The 12,866-nt window shown below is 49.0% G+C and overlaps 1 protein-coding gene across 1 annotated transcript in view; it reads left to right on the top strand.

Moving 5' to 3' along the window:
* Nucleotides 1–4,690: 4,690 nt before the first annotated feature.
* Nucleotides 4,691–12,866, top strand: part of LOC116942722 (transcription factor AP-2-beta) — a 54,863-nt gene continuing 46,687 nt past the window's right edge. The window contains exon 1 of the mRNA XM_032955001.2: nt 4,691–4,866. Within this exon, the coding sequence (XP_032810892.1) occupies nt 4,831–4,866 (36 nt within the window). The 5' untranslated portion in view covers nt 4,691–4,830. The remainder of the gene's footprint in view (nt 4,867–12,866) is intronic.

Here is a 12,866-nt window from a genome sequence, read left to right as displayed (position 1 = left end):
TTGATTCTTTCGGTAAAGTCACGTAGGTACAAAAATAAAACAAAATAAAAATAATATATCACGACGTTTTGATCGTGTCACAAGCGGTCGTCCTCGGGCGGAAAAAAAGCATTCCAGCAGTGGAACTGCCAAACCAGCGATAGAGCTGTTACACCAAGGTTATATACGTGGCAATGGGCATGCAAACATGGCTTCATGAACATGGCAAGCAAGCGGGGTCTGAACTGGAAAGGAATTCCATCCACGGACGCCAGCACGTCAGTTGTGTTAATGGGTGATTCGGGAGAGAGAGATTAGGGAGGGAGATGAGCATGAATGAGCTTCCTTCGCCGCATAAGAGCATCATCCCCGCATATGCGCACAACAGCAGTGTTAATGAGAGATTAGCACCATGAGAGTGCAATCCAAAGGACGTGAACATGAGAGTGCAATCCAAAGGACATGTGAGTATGGGAGTGCAATCCAAAGGACATGTGAGCATGGGAGTGCAATCCAAAGGACATGTGAGTATGAGAGTGCAATCCAAAGGACATGTGAGCATGAGAGTGCAATCAAAAGGACATGTGAGCATGAGAGTGCAATCCAAAGGACATGTGAACATGAGAGTGTAATCCAAAGGACATGTGAGCATGGGAGTGCAATCCAAAGGACATGTGAGCATGAGAGTGCAATCAAAAGGACACGTGAGCATGGGAGTGCAATCAAAAGGACACGTGAGCATGGGAGTGCAATCCAAAGGACATGTGAGCATGAGAGTGCAATCCAAAGGACATGTGAACATGAGAGTGTAATCCAAAGGACATGTGAGCATGGGAGTGCAATCCAAAGGACATGTGAGCATGAGAGTGTAATCCAAAGGACATGTGAGCATGGGAGTGCAATCCAAAGGACATGTGAGCATGAGAGTGTAATCCAAAGGACATGTGAGCATGGGAGTGCAATCCAAAGGACATGTGAGCATGAGAGTGCAATCAAAAGGACATGTGAGCATGAGAGTGCAATCCAAAGGACATGTGAGCATGAGAGTGCAATCAAAAGGACGTGAGCATGAGAGTGCAATCCAAAGGACTTGAGAGTTGCAATCAAAAGGACGTGAGCATGAGAGTGCAATCCAAAGGACATGAGAGTTGCAATCCAATGGACATGTGAGCATGAGAGGTACAATCCAAAGGACATGTGAGCATGAGAATGCAATCCAAAGGGCACGTGAGCATGAGAGTGCAATCCAAAGGACATGAGAGTGCAATCCAAAGGACATGTTAGCATGAGAGGTACAATCCAAAGGACATGTGAGCATGATCGTGTAATCCAAAGTACATGTGATCATGAGAGTGCAATCTAAAGGACATGTGAGCATGAGAGTGCAATCCAAAGGACACGTGAACACGAGAGTGCAATCCAAAGGGCATGTGAGCATGAGAGTGTAATCCAAAGGACATGTGAGCATGAGAGATTGAAATTCAAAGGACAGGTGAGAGATCTAAGAGAGAGGCACAGCGAGAGAGAGACAGAGAGTCGTAAATAACAGCTGACATAGGCAGGTAGGGTGGAAACATCACAGTCAGTTAACACTTTACCTGGTTAATATAACGTCCTAACCACTCGCCCACCAGGGAAGCTGGTGGTGGTGTCTCCGCGTGTCCTGCTTTTCCGCATCATCACCAATTTTGATCTTCTGCTGCTGCACGAAGTCTTCCCAGGCAGTCGCCATCTCTCACAGTCTCACGATTCCACAATCTGTCCCGTGAACAGATTCTGTTGCTCCGACAACAGTGACGATTATCTGAACCGGTTCCTGGGCTTCCCTTAGTTCAGCTCAGCCTCAGTTGAGTACTTGGGGCGGTGTGTAAACATCGCCACTGGAGAGACAAGCAATGGTCGGCGTGGTGATAGGTCTTCGCTAACAGCACTTGCCCCTACAGACTGTTAAGGCTACACGGTTGATATTTGTCTTTGCGGTAAGTGGTTCGCGCACTCCGCTACGAACCCGGCGGGCCAAGTTCAATTCCCGGTCACGTCCAGTGACAGTGGCGACTATTTGAATCTCAAATGAGTACCTGGTGTGATTTGTAAGCATCGTCACTTGGGAGACAAAAGCGCATGGGCGTGGTGCTGGCCACCCATCCCCTTATGTGCCGTGCCGGTCTTCATAGGTGGTCACTTATAGCACTTGCCCCAGCAGTTTGTTAAAGGCTATAATCATTGGTCTCACTCGTCTGAAAATCGAAAGCATCTCTCTTTAAATAAAGTGTTATGAGTAAGTTGTGCAGTAAATCGTGATTAATCCCGCACCTCCGATTAGCGCGGTTGGCTACGTACGGTGCGAAATAAGTTTAACGCACATACATAAATCCAACGACGTCAGCTCAATGGATTGAGGGCATGTATAATCTTAAGCTTACATTAAATGTCGGGACAGATTACAATCTCCATTATTCGCGTCGCAAAGGAAGGGAACCGACCGTGTACATGCTTATGGTTCAGGGCTACAATTAAACATTATCCCGTGATGCTACGGAAGTCGCTACAGAGCGCGCTAGGTAGAAGCAGCCTGCCTGTTGCATGTCCGATTTCTCGTCGTGTTGTGGGGGTCACAGCTCACTGGAAGTGGTGATGGCCAATCTGTCGACTTTAAGTGTTTGGCTCGAGACCTAAATGCAATGTAGAACTTTAGGCTGAATTTGCCCTGTGAGTAAAAACAATTAACCTCCTTTTCAGGTCGTAATTTCTAATGAACCAAATATGAAGAAAAAATATGTTTTATGGTCGTCGGATTTTGCCGGGTTAAGTGCGTAGTCGTGGTAGTTATAATTTACAACGAGCAGCAAAGTCGTGGCAGTGTCAGAGTCAGGAGAGACACGCGGACTCTCTGCGATACTCGTGTGAAATTTGTACTTCCTCGCCCTTCCAGAAAACATCGTTGTAATCCACGGCAGTCGTTCAATCACGAGGTATCACGTGGTGTCGTCCTTCCCCCGCACCTCCGATTAGCACGGTTGGCTTACACCCGGTGCGAAAGAAGTTCAACACACGTACGTTAGATACAGTATTCGATTATGAGCCAGTGATGGAAAATGATCATTTCTATGGCGGGGACAAGTCCGTGTATAGGGCATCCACGGTTGACTTATGCCACAAGTGATACTCATTTTATCGACACCCGAAGGGATGATGGGCTGTGTCAACCCCCCCCCCCCAAACAAGATAGATATGATGATCATGTTGATATCGTGTTACATCCCTAGCTTGGTACGGAGGAGGTCGTAGGTTCAATCTCCGACATTAACGATGTCTCTCCGGATCCCTTCGGGGTTTTCCCCTCCTCCACATTCCGAATCAGCACGCGCTTATATTAGTTCCCCGCGACTATAAATCCCCACGTGTGATGATGATGATGTGAGTCACTTCGGCGAGCTATCATGCGTGGCTGGGTCGCCTCTTGTAAAAGAGCCAAGAGCTCAATGGGATTTACCTGGTAGACACAATAGTCGACTTTATTTCTCGGACATCAGGGCAAAGCAGGTTGGTGGATGCGATGAGGGTGTGGCAGGCGTTGTGTGGAAACCCGACAAACAACAGCTGAGAGTCGAATTCGCCGCCGCGATGTGAAAACTTTTTTTTTCTGCAGCCAGAGACCGACGTGGTTCCAACAGCGGGCTCCATAAGCCATCACTAAGCCGTACTGCTGCACGGCGTCTCGGTATCGCACAAACCTCGCTCTAGCGCCTAGAGCTTAAGAGAGCGCTGTTCACGCAAACAGCCGCAATCGGTAATGTCCACCAATCAACGAATGCGTTCAATCGCCACATGATGCAGCTCGACATTTTGGGTGAAGAATGCAAGGCCCTTTTTTGTTGTTGTTGTTGTTGTTGTTAATTCCACTGCTGGATGAAAGTGACCTTGCATTGACCATACTTCACCACGCTGGTCAGCGGCGGGTCGGTGAAGTAAGGGGGGAAGCCCCTTGCACGATGGGCTGTGATATCACTCGCCACTCGTTGCGCGGGTGAAGACGATCAAACAAAGAGAACACGCGTACCAGAGCGACGCGGGTCGTGAGATGCCCCGTGACTCAAGTTAGAGACAAGTTTAGAATTCCCCATGCGCGGCTTGCCGGTGCCGCAGACGCGTGCGTGTCGCATGCCCGCAGCGCACATCGGATTAACACTTGGCCGTGCAAAGGTAAGGGTTGCGGCGGAGAGGGCTGATGGTATAGCTGATGACGACGACGACGAAGGCAGTGAGACAAACAACACGAACAGCACCACCACCACCACATCGCCAGGCAGCCGGCCCGTTTCTAAGCGGCGCGGCGGGTTTGTAGAGGGCGGCTGTGAATGAATAAAGCGGCACGTGTTGTAAACAGCGCCTTGCCACCGTCACAGCCGACGGCTTCAGCGCCTGGTGGCCGCAGGGTCACAGAAGCGCATCGCGTGCCCAACGCGTCTCGAGTATCGCCTTGCAGCGCCTCTCGATTCACCCAATCTCTTCCCTGCTCCCTGCATCCCCTTACTCCCTCCCCCCTTCCCATACCCCCCCCCCACCTCCTAGACCCACCGACACAACCCCCTTCAGCCACCGACACCCCCCCCCAGGTATACGCGCGGACTCTCCCTCTGCCGTCCGTCCATCACCCCACCGCCCCTTCCTCCTCTCTCTCTCTCTCCCTCTTTCCCTCCCCTCCCTCTCTCTTTCAGCAGCCTTGCTCGCTTCCTTGCTCTCTCCCTCGTATCCTACAGTACTCTCATTTCGCCCCATGCATTTGCTTAGCGCGAGCTGCTGTTAATAATACAAAAATATCCCCCCCCCATCGCCCAACATCAATTTAAGATGTCAATTCTGGGAAAACACTTATACGGCTGGCAGGTATGTTGCGCTCATTGTGCTCAACGGCATTCTTATTCTTGTTTCGTTCGTGTGTATGTCAGGTGGTGTGGCGTTGGCGGTGTTGGTGGTGGAAACAGCGTGAAGAAGAGTCGAGCCACTGGCTGAGACAGACGAGAGATGCAAATTTGCGAGGCTGGCGGCACCAGAGGCTCAGTTACCGACTGGACTGGCGGCGGCTCCTCGGGTTATTTGGCACAAATCTAAAAACCTCGTCCCGTAATGGTTCTTAACAATCTGGCCCCGCTAGCGATGGTGGTGGTGAGTCGGGGAGGGGGGTGGTATTCCAGCTAACGACTCAGCGGCTACCCTCACGCCCGTGTTTTACATCGGAGCCAGCGAGGTATTGATCTAGCGCGGGAAGTCGTGGCGGCAGACGCGATGGTGGTGATGATGGTGGTGATGGTGGTGGGGATGGTGGTGCTCGTGGGGAGCGGTGGCGCAGCGGTTAGCGCTGCGCTACGAACCCGGCGACCCGAGGTCGATTCTCGCTCACGGCCAACACCGCTGACGATTTATTCCGAACCGGTGCCGGGCCTCCCCTAGAGCCGACCCAGCCTCCAACGAGTACCTGCTGCGGTGTGTAAACTTCGCCACTGGGGGAGACAAAGGCGCTCGGGGGTGGTGCTGGCCACCCCACCCCCTCTCGAGCACCGTGCCGGTCTTCACAGGTGGTGCTACTCGCTAACAGCACTTGCCCCTAACAGTCTGCTAAGGCTACACGGGGGATCTTTGTCTTTGGTGGTGGAAATGTACGCAGGGCTCGTGCCTATAGCGCTTGTGATGCCTCGCTCCCCCTGCACAGCACACACACACACCGTGCACCCCGTGATCCTAGGCACTGTTGAACGATGATTTGCATTGTTGACATTATTAACGAAGCTACTGAGGGGAACACCCTGAGCGTGACGGGGGGAGGCGGTGGGGCAAGTGGCCGTCGCGTGGGTTAATCCGTAGGGTAGCTCGAATTCAACATCTTCAGAAGTACTGACGTGCTTTTAATTGATTGATTGGTTGGTTGAACCGGGGTGTGCTGCGAGCAACAGTGGCCGTGTAATTGAGCACGTGTGTTGTTTGAGTTGTGTCGCGTTAATTGCTAATTGTGCTCGCGCGCCGTCGCTTATCTTACCGTCGTGTGTTCTATAGAGCGCCTTAACGGAGGCGCTTGAACAAGAGAATTAAGAATGCTGCGTCAAAACGCCGAATCTCCAGCACGCATACACACACACACATCGCTTGCCCCACTCACACAACACACATATATCACACACACACACACCACGCACACAACACACACACACCACACACATACCACACACACAACACACACACACCACACACATACCACACACACAACAGACACACATATCACACACCACACACATACCACACACAACACATACACAACACACATATCACGCACACACCACACACAACACACACACATACCACACACATACCACATACACAACACACACACAACACACATATATCACACACACACACACACCACACACACAACACACACACACCACACACATACCACACACAACACACACACCACACACATACCACACACAACACACACACACATACCACACACAGACAACACACACACAACACACAAACCACACATACAACACACACACCACACACACAAACCACACATACAACACACATACCACATACAACACAACACACATACCACACACACACCACACATACACAACACACATACCCCGCACAACATACACACAACATACACACAACATACACAACAGGGTACGTGTCGCGTTGTGAAGGCCGCGGTGGTGCGTTCCAGGGCGCGGACGGTTTACTTTGAGAAGTCTCAGTTTGGTTCAACGAATCCCTTGCTCGTCGCAAAGGAACTGGCGCATCCTAGGTCACTCGATTCGCTTCAATTGCCCCACTATTCTGTTGGCTGTGTTATTTTCAGGACTAGTAAGCGATACAACTGCTAATGCGCTCTTTATGATATGCGCACAAATGCACAATACGTCCGCACTTTATGGCGTACGCTCAATTCTGCCATACGCACTCTAAGGTATACCGCCAAATGCCTGTATAGGTGCAATATGGTACGTGCAGGATACTCTTTAGAATAGCACACTACGTCTATACGTATTCTATGGTATACCACAATACTCATATATGCATGCTCTATGGTACAGTATATACACAATACTCGATGGTGTAACACACCGCTTTAATGCGTATACTCCATTGTACATGAACATTGCTTTGATGGGTATTCTATTTTTCATTCACAATACCTCTACACGTACTCTATGGTAAATACACAACAGTGTGCACGCCTCGGCTACCTGTACAGCGACTGCTTGTAGTTTAGACTGTTCAGAATATAAGTTCAACTAATCCGATGTTTCTTTGTGTGGTGTATGTGGCCAAGTGATAGGATTTGGAAATGAACGCTTTAGCTAAGTACTCTCTCACTTTGTCTTCTGCGTTGACATATCGTGCAATACGTGTGCATACAGGACAATCTTTGTGCATCAGCTTACAAATGTACTGTCATCATAGGGTGAAGCATGGTCAAGCAAACCCTCATTGATCGACGCCGCATGGGGATGGAGGCTTTCATCCAGCGGTGGATTGATAAAGGGCTTCATCGTAATTAAATTTTAGATGAATAATAATACTACTACTACCTTAATTTGACTTTCATAAACTTTCCATCATCGCATCATCTCATTAATATAACCAAGTTAATAGACAAGAACTGTGGAATTGTTGAGACTTGCCTGATGATACTGAGCAACGTACTTTGTATTCCTTTTTCGTCTTCTTCTAAAATAAAAAAACTAATTATGAATTCGTCCACGTGTTACGACTGCAATGAATCGACTTCAAGTTGAACACATGTTCTCATTCAGTGACGCTGACCTCTAATCGCACGCGTACTGGAGATGGACATCGTTGGAAGGACGTATATGTTTGTCATTTTATTTAGTAATTAGACGACAACAGACCGAAGCATCATGTTTTGACGGGGAACAATGTAGTAGGTTCGTACCTATAAGCCGGGAAAATCAGCGAATTAAGTTACACAATAAGCATTTTTTTTTGCAATTGGAAGCAACTGAGAGTATATAATACAAAGTTTGTAACATAGTGGACAGAGCTAAATAGAAGGAAGGTAATGATTGCTGAAGTCTTTGAGGCATGGTATGGCACAGAAGATATATTTTAGTCATTCCCTGAAAGAAAGTGTGTTTATATTAGTATATGGCTGTAGGTTGCAGACACACTATATATTTTAATCACGCTTAGGTTATGGCAAGCGAGACTTGCTGAATGCATAGGAACTCAGGCTGGACCTCTCACTTGTTTTATGAACGTTGCAATTTCATCTTGCACGCGTTATTTGTACGTATTAAACCCACGGTAAGATTAAGCTGTGGGTTCGTGTGTGAATATTTCCTACGTACCCATCAGCGGGTATTTTTGTTTATATTTTAAATACAATGTGTTTGTTTCCACTATCATTGAATAACGTGGATTGAACATGTAACATTATTGTAACATAACATAGATTCTATACAAAAAAAAGTATCATCACCCGAGATGTCACCTTTCTTAATGTATTGGGTTGTTTTTTGTTCCTTTTAGTGCAGTTGTTGACAAGTGCGATTTATAATCGATTTGGCTTATTAGTAACCAAGAAATCTATGATGAGTTATGATGTTGGCTATGAAAACCCACGTGTTTAAATTGACGACCGATTTGAGTTTTGTGCACCTGTGGCGCTGTCAATGCAGCGTTACACAACGTTTTGTAATCGTAGCAACTGTGTTATGTATTAAATAGTGCACAGATTGCAGCATATACGGGCACAACGTAAATGCAACTTACACAAACACGCCAGACTGCGTTGGGTGGGTATAACACTGTTTAATTAAGGTTTATAATTAACACTTTGGTTCATGCACAATACAATCTCTTCTGTCTTCTACACCGATGTAAGGCTGCCACTATTGCAGGGCCCGACTAATCGGAACGTGATGAATAACAACACAGCACATGCATGATAAATAACAACACAGCACATGCATGCTTCTTTACATAATGATAATCCCGCGGCCTGTACAGAAGCGAAATGCCATTTGGTGAGTTACGTGATTACCCATAAATGTTTAAAATTCAACAAAAAAAGTCGTGATATATGCCTACATTAAATTGCCTTTTTTGGTTTAATATATACAGACTCGTAACTTTTCAAAAGTTAAGTTTGAGAAATGTATTTTGTTTTGGAAGAACTTGTATTGATTATGATGCAGCGCTGTTAGCGATATCCACTCCGTGCATGGTCCAGCATTGCTCATGGGTTGGTGTGTTGCCTCTGCTAGTAAGCTTGTTCCGTGTTGTTTATGTGTGGGATCAGGCAAACCCAAAATAATGTCTGTCTACACAGCAGCGGGCAGGTGGCAGTTAATCATCGTTTATATTTCCATTCGACCGCAACAAACTAAATTCAATACCGAGCCTTTTCTTCGCGAGCCAGATACATTATCACGTTAATAGCTACGGTGGCGAAAGTAACGTTTACGTGTTAATGCTATTTAATATCACCTCCGATTGACACGTATCAGGTATAATTAAGCAATGCACAATGAGTCATTGACATTGATATACAGAATCACTTTTAGCTACCGAGCAACTGAAATGACACCGTTGAAGGAAGAAGCAATTCTTACAAGGCAGCGGTGGCGAAGCAGTTGGCGCACTGCACTGCAATTCGGCTTTCCGATTCACGGCCACGGCTAACATCAGTGGCGAGTGCTGTGCGTGAACGGGGTCTTGGGCCCCTCCCTTACCAAGCGGCGTTGGCCAGCTTGGTGAAGTATGGCCCAAACAATCACGCAGTGGATGCTTTGTTGATATTTGTGAAGCAATCGTTGTGGGTACGTGTATATTTTCAACATTCCGAGTGTTAACTTTGCGATTATCCCCCCACCCCCACTCACCCCCATCCCGAAGACAGCTGCACGTCTTTCCATCTCACCCGATCGGCATAACCACCGACGCAGGTAGCGCATTTGCAAGCGTTGCGTTGTTGTTTATTGGGCACGCAGGCCACGGCTGCCGGCAACACGCGTAAAGAGAAGCACTGCGGGCGATTATTTTTTTTTTCCCCCGCGGAAAAAAAATTGAGGAATTATCCGCCTTGCTGGGGATGTTCCATTGCAAGAAGAAGAAGAAGCAGAAGAAGAAGAACGACGACAACCACAACAACAGCAAACACCAACGAGACAACAACCTCAATCCCCCGCCGACTTCACTGGTGCGGCACTTGATGTTGGAACGTCACAGAGATTCTCCCTCGCCGTAAGCGTCGCCTTGTCTCTGCCGTGCGGCGTAGCCACCGCCGAGGTGAACTCGAGCAGGGCAAGCCCGGCACGCCGCGATGGCGACAACCTCGCGGGCTGCTTGACGCGGCGCCTTGGCAATGCATTCTAAACGGCGCTTGGGTTTGCACTTTCCAACACGCCGGCGTGCTGAAGTCGTGACTAATTGGCACGTCTTGATTTCTCTGACAAGCCTTAAGAATTGGCTGTGTCGCGGTGGTGGGGAGGTTTAACGACGTATTTATATTAACGCGATCCCCACCCCCAACTTTATTAGGGACATTGTTGAGCTCTTTGTCAACATCGCGAGTGGTTAGATTGACCAGACTTCACCACGTGGAAATACATGACGAATTGTGCAGTGGACACCTGCGGGCTAACGGCCACATGGATCGTGATTATGATGATGACGTCACAACGTAGATGAGTGTGGGTTGGTGAGTGTGGGTTGGTGAGTGTGGGTTGGTGAGCTTGGGTTGGTGAGTGTGGGTTGTGGTGAGTGTGGGTTGGTGAGTGTGGGTTGGTGAGTGCGGGTTGGTGAGTGTGGGTTGGTGAGTGTGGGTTGGTGAGCGTGGGTTGTGGTGAGTGTGGGTTGGTGAGTGTGGGTTGGTGAGTGTGGGTTGGTGAGCTTGGGTTGGTGAGTGTGGGTTGGTGAGTGTGGGTTGGTGAGTGTGGGTTGGTGAGTGTGGGTTGGTGAGTGTGGGTTGGTGAGTGTGGGTTGGTGAGCTTGGGTTGGTGAGTGTGGGTTGGTGAGTGTGGGTTGGTGAGTGTGGGTTGGTGAGTGTGGGTTGGTGAGTGTGGGTTGGTGAGTGTGGGTTGGTGAGTGTGGGTTGGTGAGTGTGCGTTGGTGAGTGTGGGTTGGTGAGTGTGCGTTGGTGAGTGTGGGTTGGTGAGTGTGGGTTGGTGAGTGCGGGTTGGTGAGTGTGGGTTGGTGAGTGTGGGTTGGTGAGTGTGGGTTGGTGAGTGCGGGTTGGTGAGTGTGGGTTGGTGAGTGTGGGTTGGTGAGTGTGGGTTGGTGACTGTGGGTTGGTGAGTGTGCGTTGATGAGTGTGGGTTGGTGAGTGTGGGTTGGTGAGTGTGGGTTGGTGAGTGTGGGTTGGCTAGCGTGGGTTGGTGAGTGTGGGTTGGTGAGCGTGGGTTGGTGAGCGTGGGTTGGTGAGTGTGGGTTGGTGAGTGTGGGTTGGTGAGCGTGGGTTGGTGAGCGTGGGTTGGTGAGCGTGGGTTGGTGAGCGTGGGTTGGTGAGTGTGGGTTGGTGAGTGTGGGTTGGCTAGCGTGGGTTGGTGAGTGTGGGTTGGTGAGTGTGGGTTGGTGAGTGTGGGTTTGTGAGTGGGGAAAGGGTCCGAGACAAGGTTCGAATATCGAACGTCACAGACGTCAGCCGTGGCCGGGAATCAAACTTAGGTTAGTTACGGGGCTCAGAGAGCAGTGCGCTAACCATTGCGCCACCACCCCCTCGCCCCACACGCAACACAGTCGGTCTGGCATATATCTTAAAACGTGCATGGCTATCAGCATCATTCAATACGTGAAAGGTGAGCAATTAATATTCATATTGTGTCAGCATCATACGCTCAATGTAAAAGTGTTTGTCTAAATAGGCAATTAACCACTACCAGTAACAACAACAACACAACAACAACAACAAATGGCAGTTCTTTGTAAACAAACTGTTGGGTGAGAGGGCCTCGCCACGCCGTCCCTGTCATCCAGCTTATTAGACCATACTTCACCACGCGGGTTGGCGGTGAGGCGCAAGACCGGTTCCGATATCAAAACATGCTCGTTTGCGTGTACTAAAATGAATAATAATAATAGTGGTGTACGTTTGTTGAACTTTGAGCTGGACTCGGCGGTGTCACCGACGCTGGACTGCGAGTGATTACGAGGTCGCTCATTGGTTCCACCCCTATCCTCAGGGGGGGGGGGGGGGGGGGGTTGTGTGTGTGTGTCTGTGTGAGCGGGGAATCGAACGGGAGGACCAATGTTGCGCCGTCAAAATCGACGAGGGCGCCCGCGTGCCATTTGTGCCCGCGACGCGACTCTTCACTTCAGGCCAGAACGCCGATTGCCGCGAGACGCCTCACGAGCGCCCGCATTCATCTCGACCTCGCCAATTTGTTCTCGTGCAGCGATAAAATAAGAACCACGTGGTCAAGTGGTACACGACGAATGCGGGTATAGGCGTGCCCTGTGATCTAGTGGTAGTGCCTTACGCCGAAAATCCCCTGCTCCAAGCCAGCCTTAGCAGCACAGCTTCATACAAACGAGTGTAGTTTAACGTCACGTTTTTTTTTGTTATGCGATCTAACCAAAAATTAACCCCCTATATTATGAATAAGGATATGTTTGACCCTTTCTGGCAACAAAACGGGTGCTAGAATGTTCAAACACCAGATAGACGCCACACACAGCTGTGGCAAAACATGCAAACAAACACGCTCTCATAATGTACGCATTGTCGTTTTAAACGGATTGGCCTACACCAGAGGCAGCCTTCTTCATGCGTAGATGTTGTTGTAATTTTTAAGATGCGGGCGTCTTCGTAACAACGGCATTTACTGCCCGCCCCGCAACCCAGCCCCCACCCCCACGAC

The sequence above is a fragment of the Petromyzon marinus genome, chromosome 15, assembly GCF_048934315.1.
Source record: "Petromyzon marinus isolate PM22_M1 ecotype Great Lakes invasive population chromosome 15, UKy_Petmar_22M1.pri1.0, whole genome shotgun sequence".
Taxonomy (NCBI): domain Eukaryota; kingdom Metazoa; phylum Chordata; class Hyperoartia; order Petromyzontiformes; family Petromyzontidae; genus Petromyzon; species Petromyzon marinus.
The sequence above is the reverse complement of the archived record's forward strand: the minus strand, read 5'-3'. Positions and strand labels throughout refer to the sequence as shown.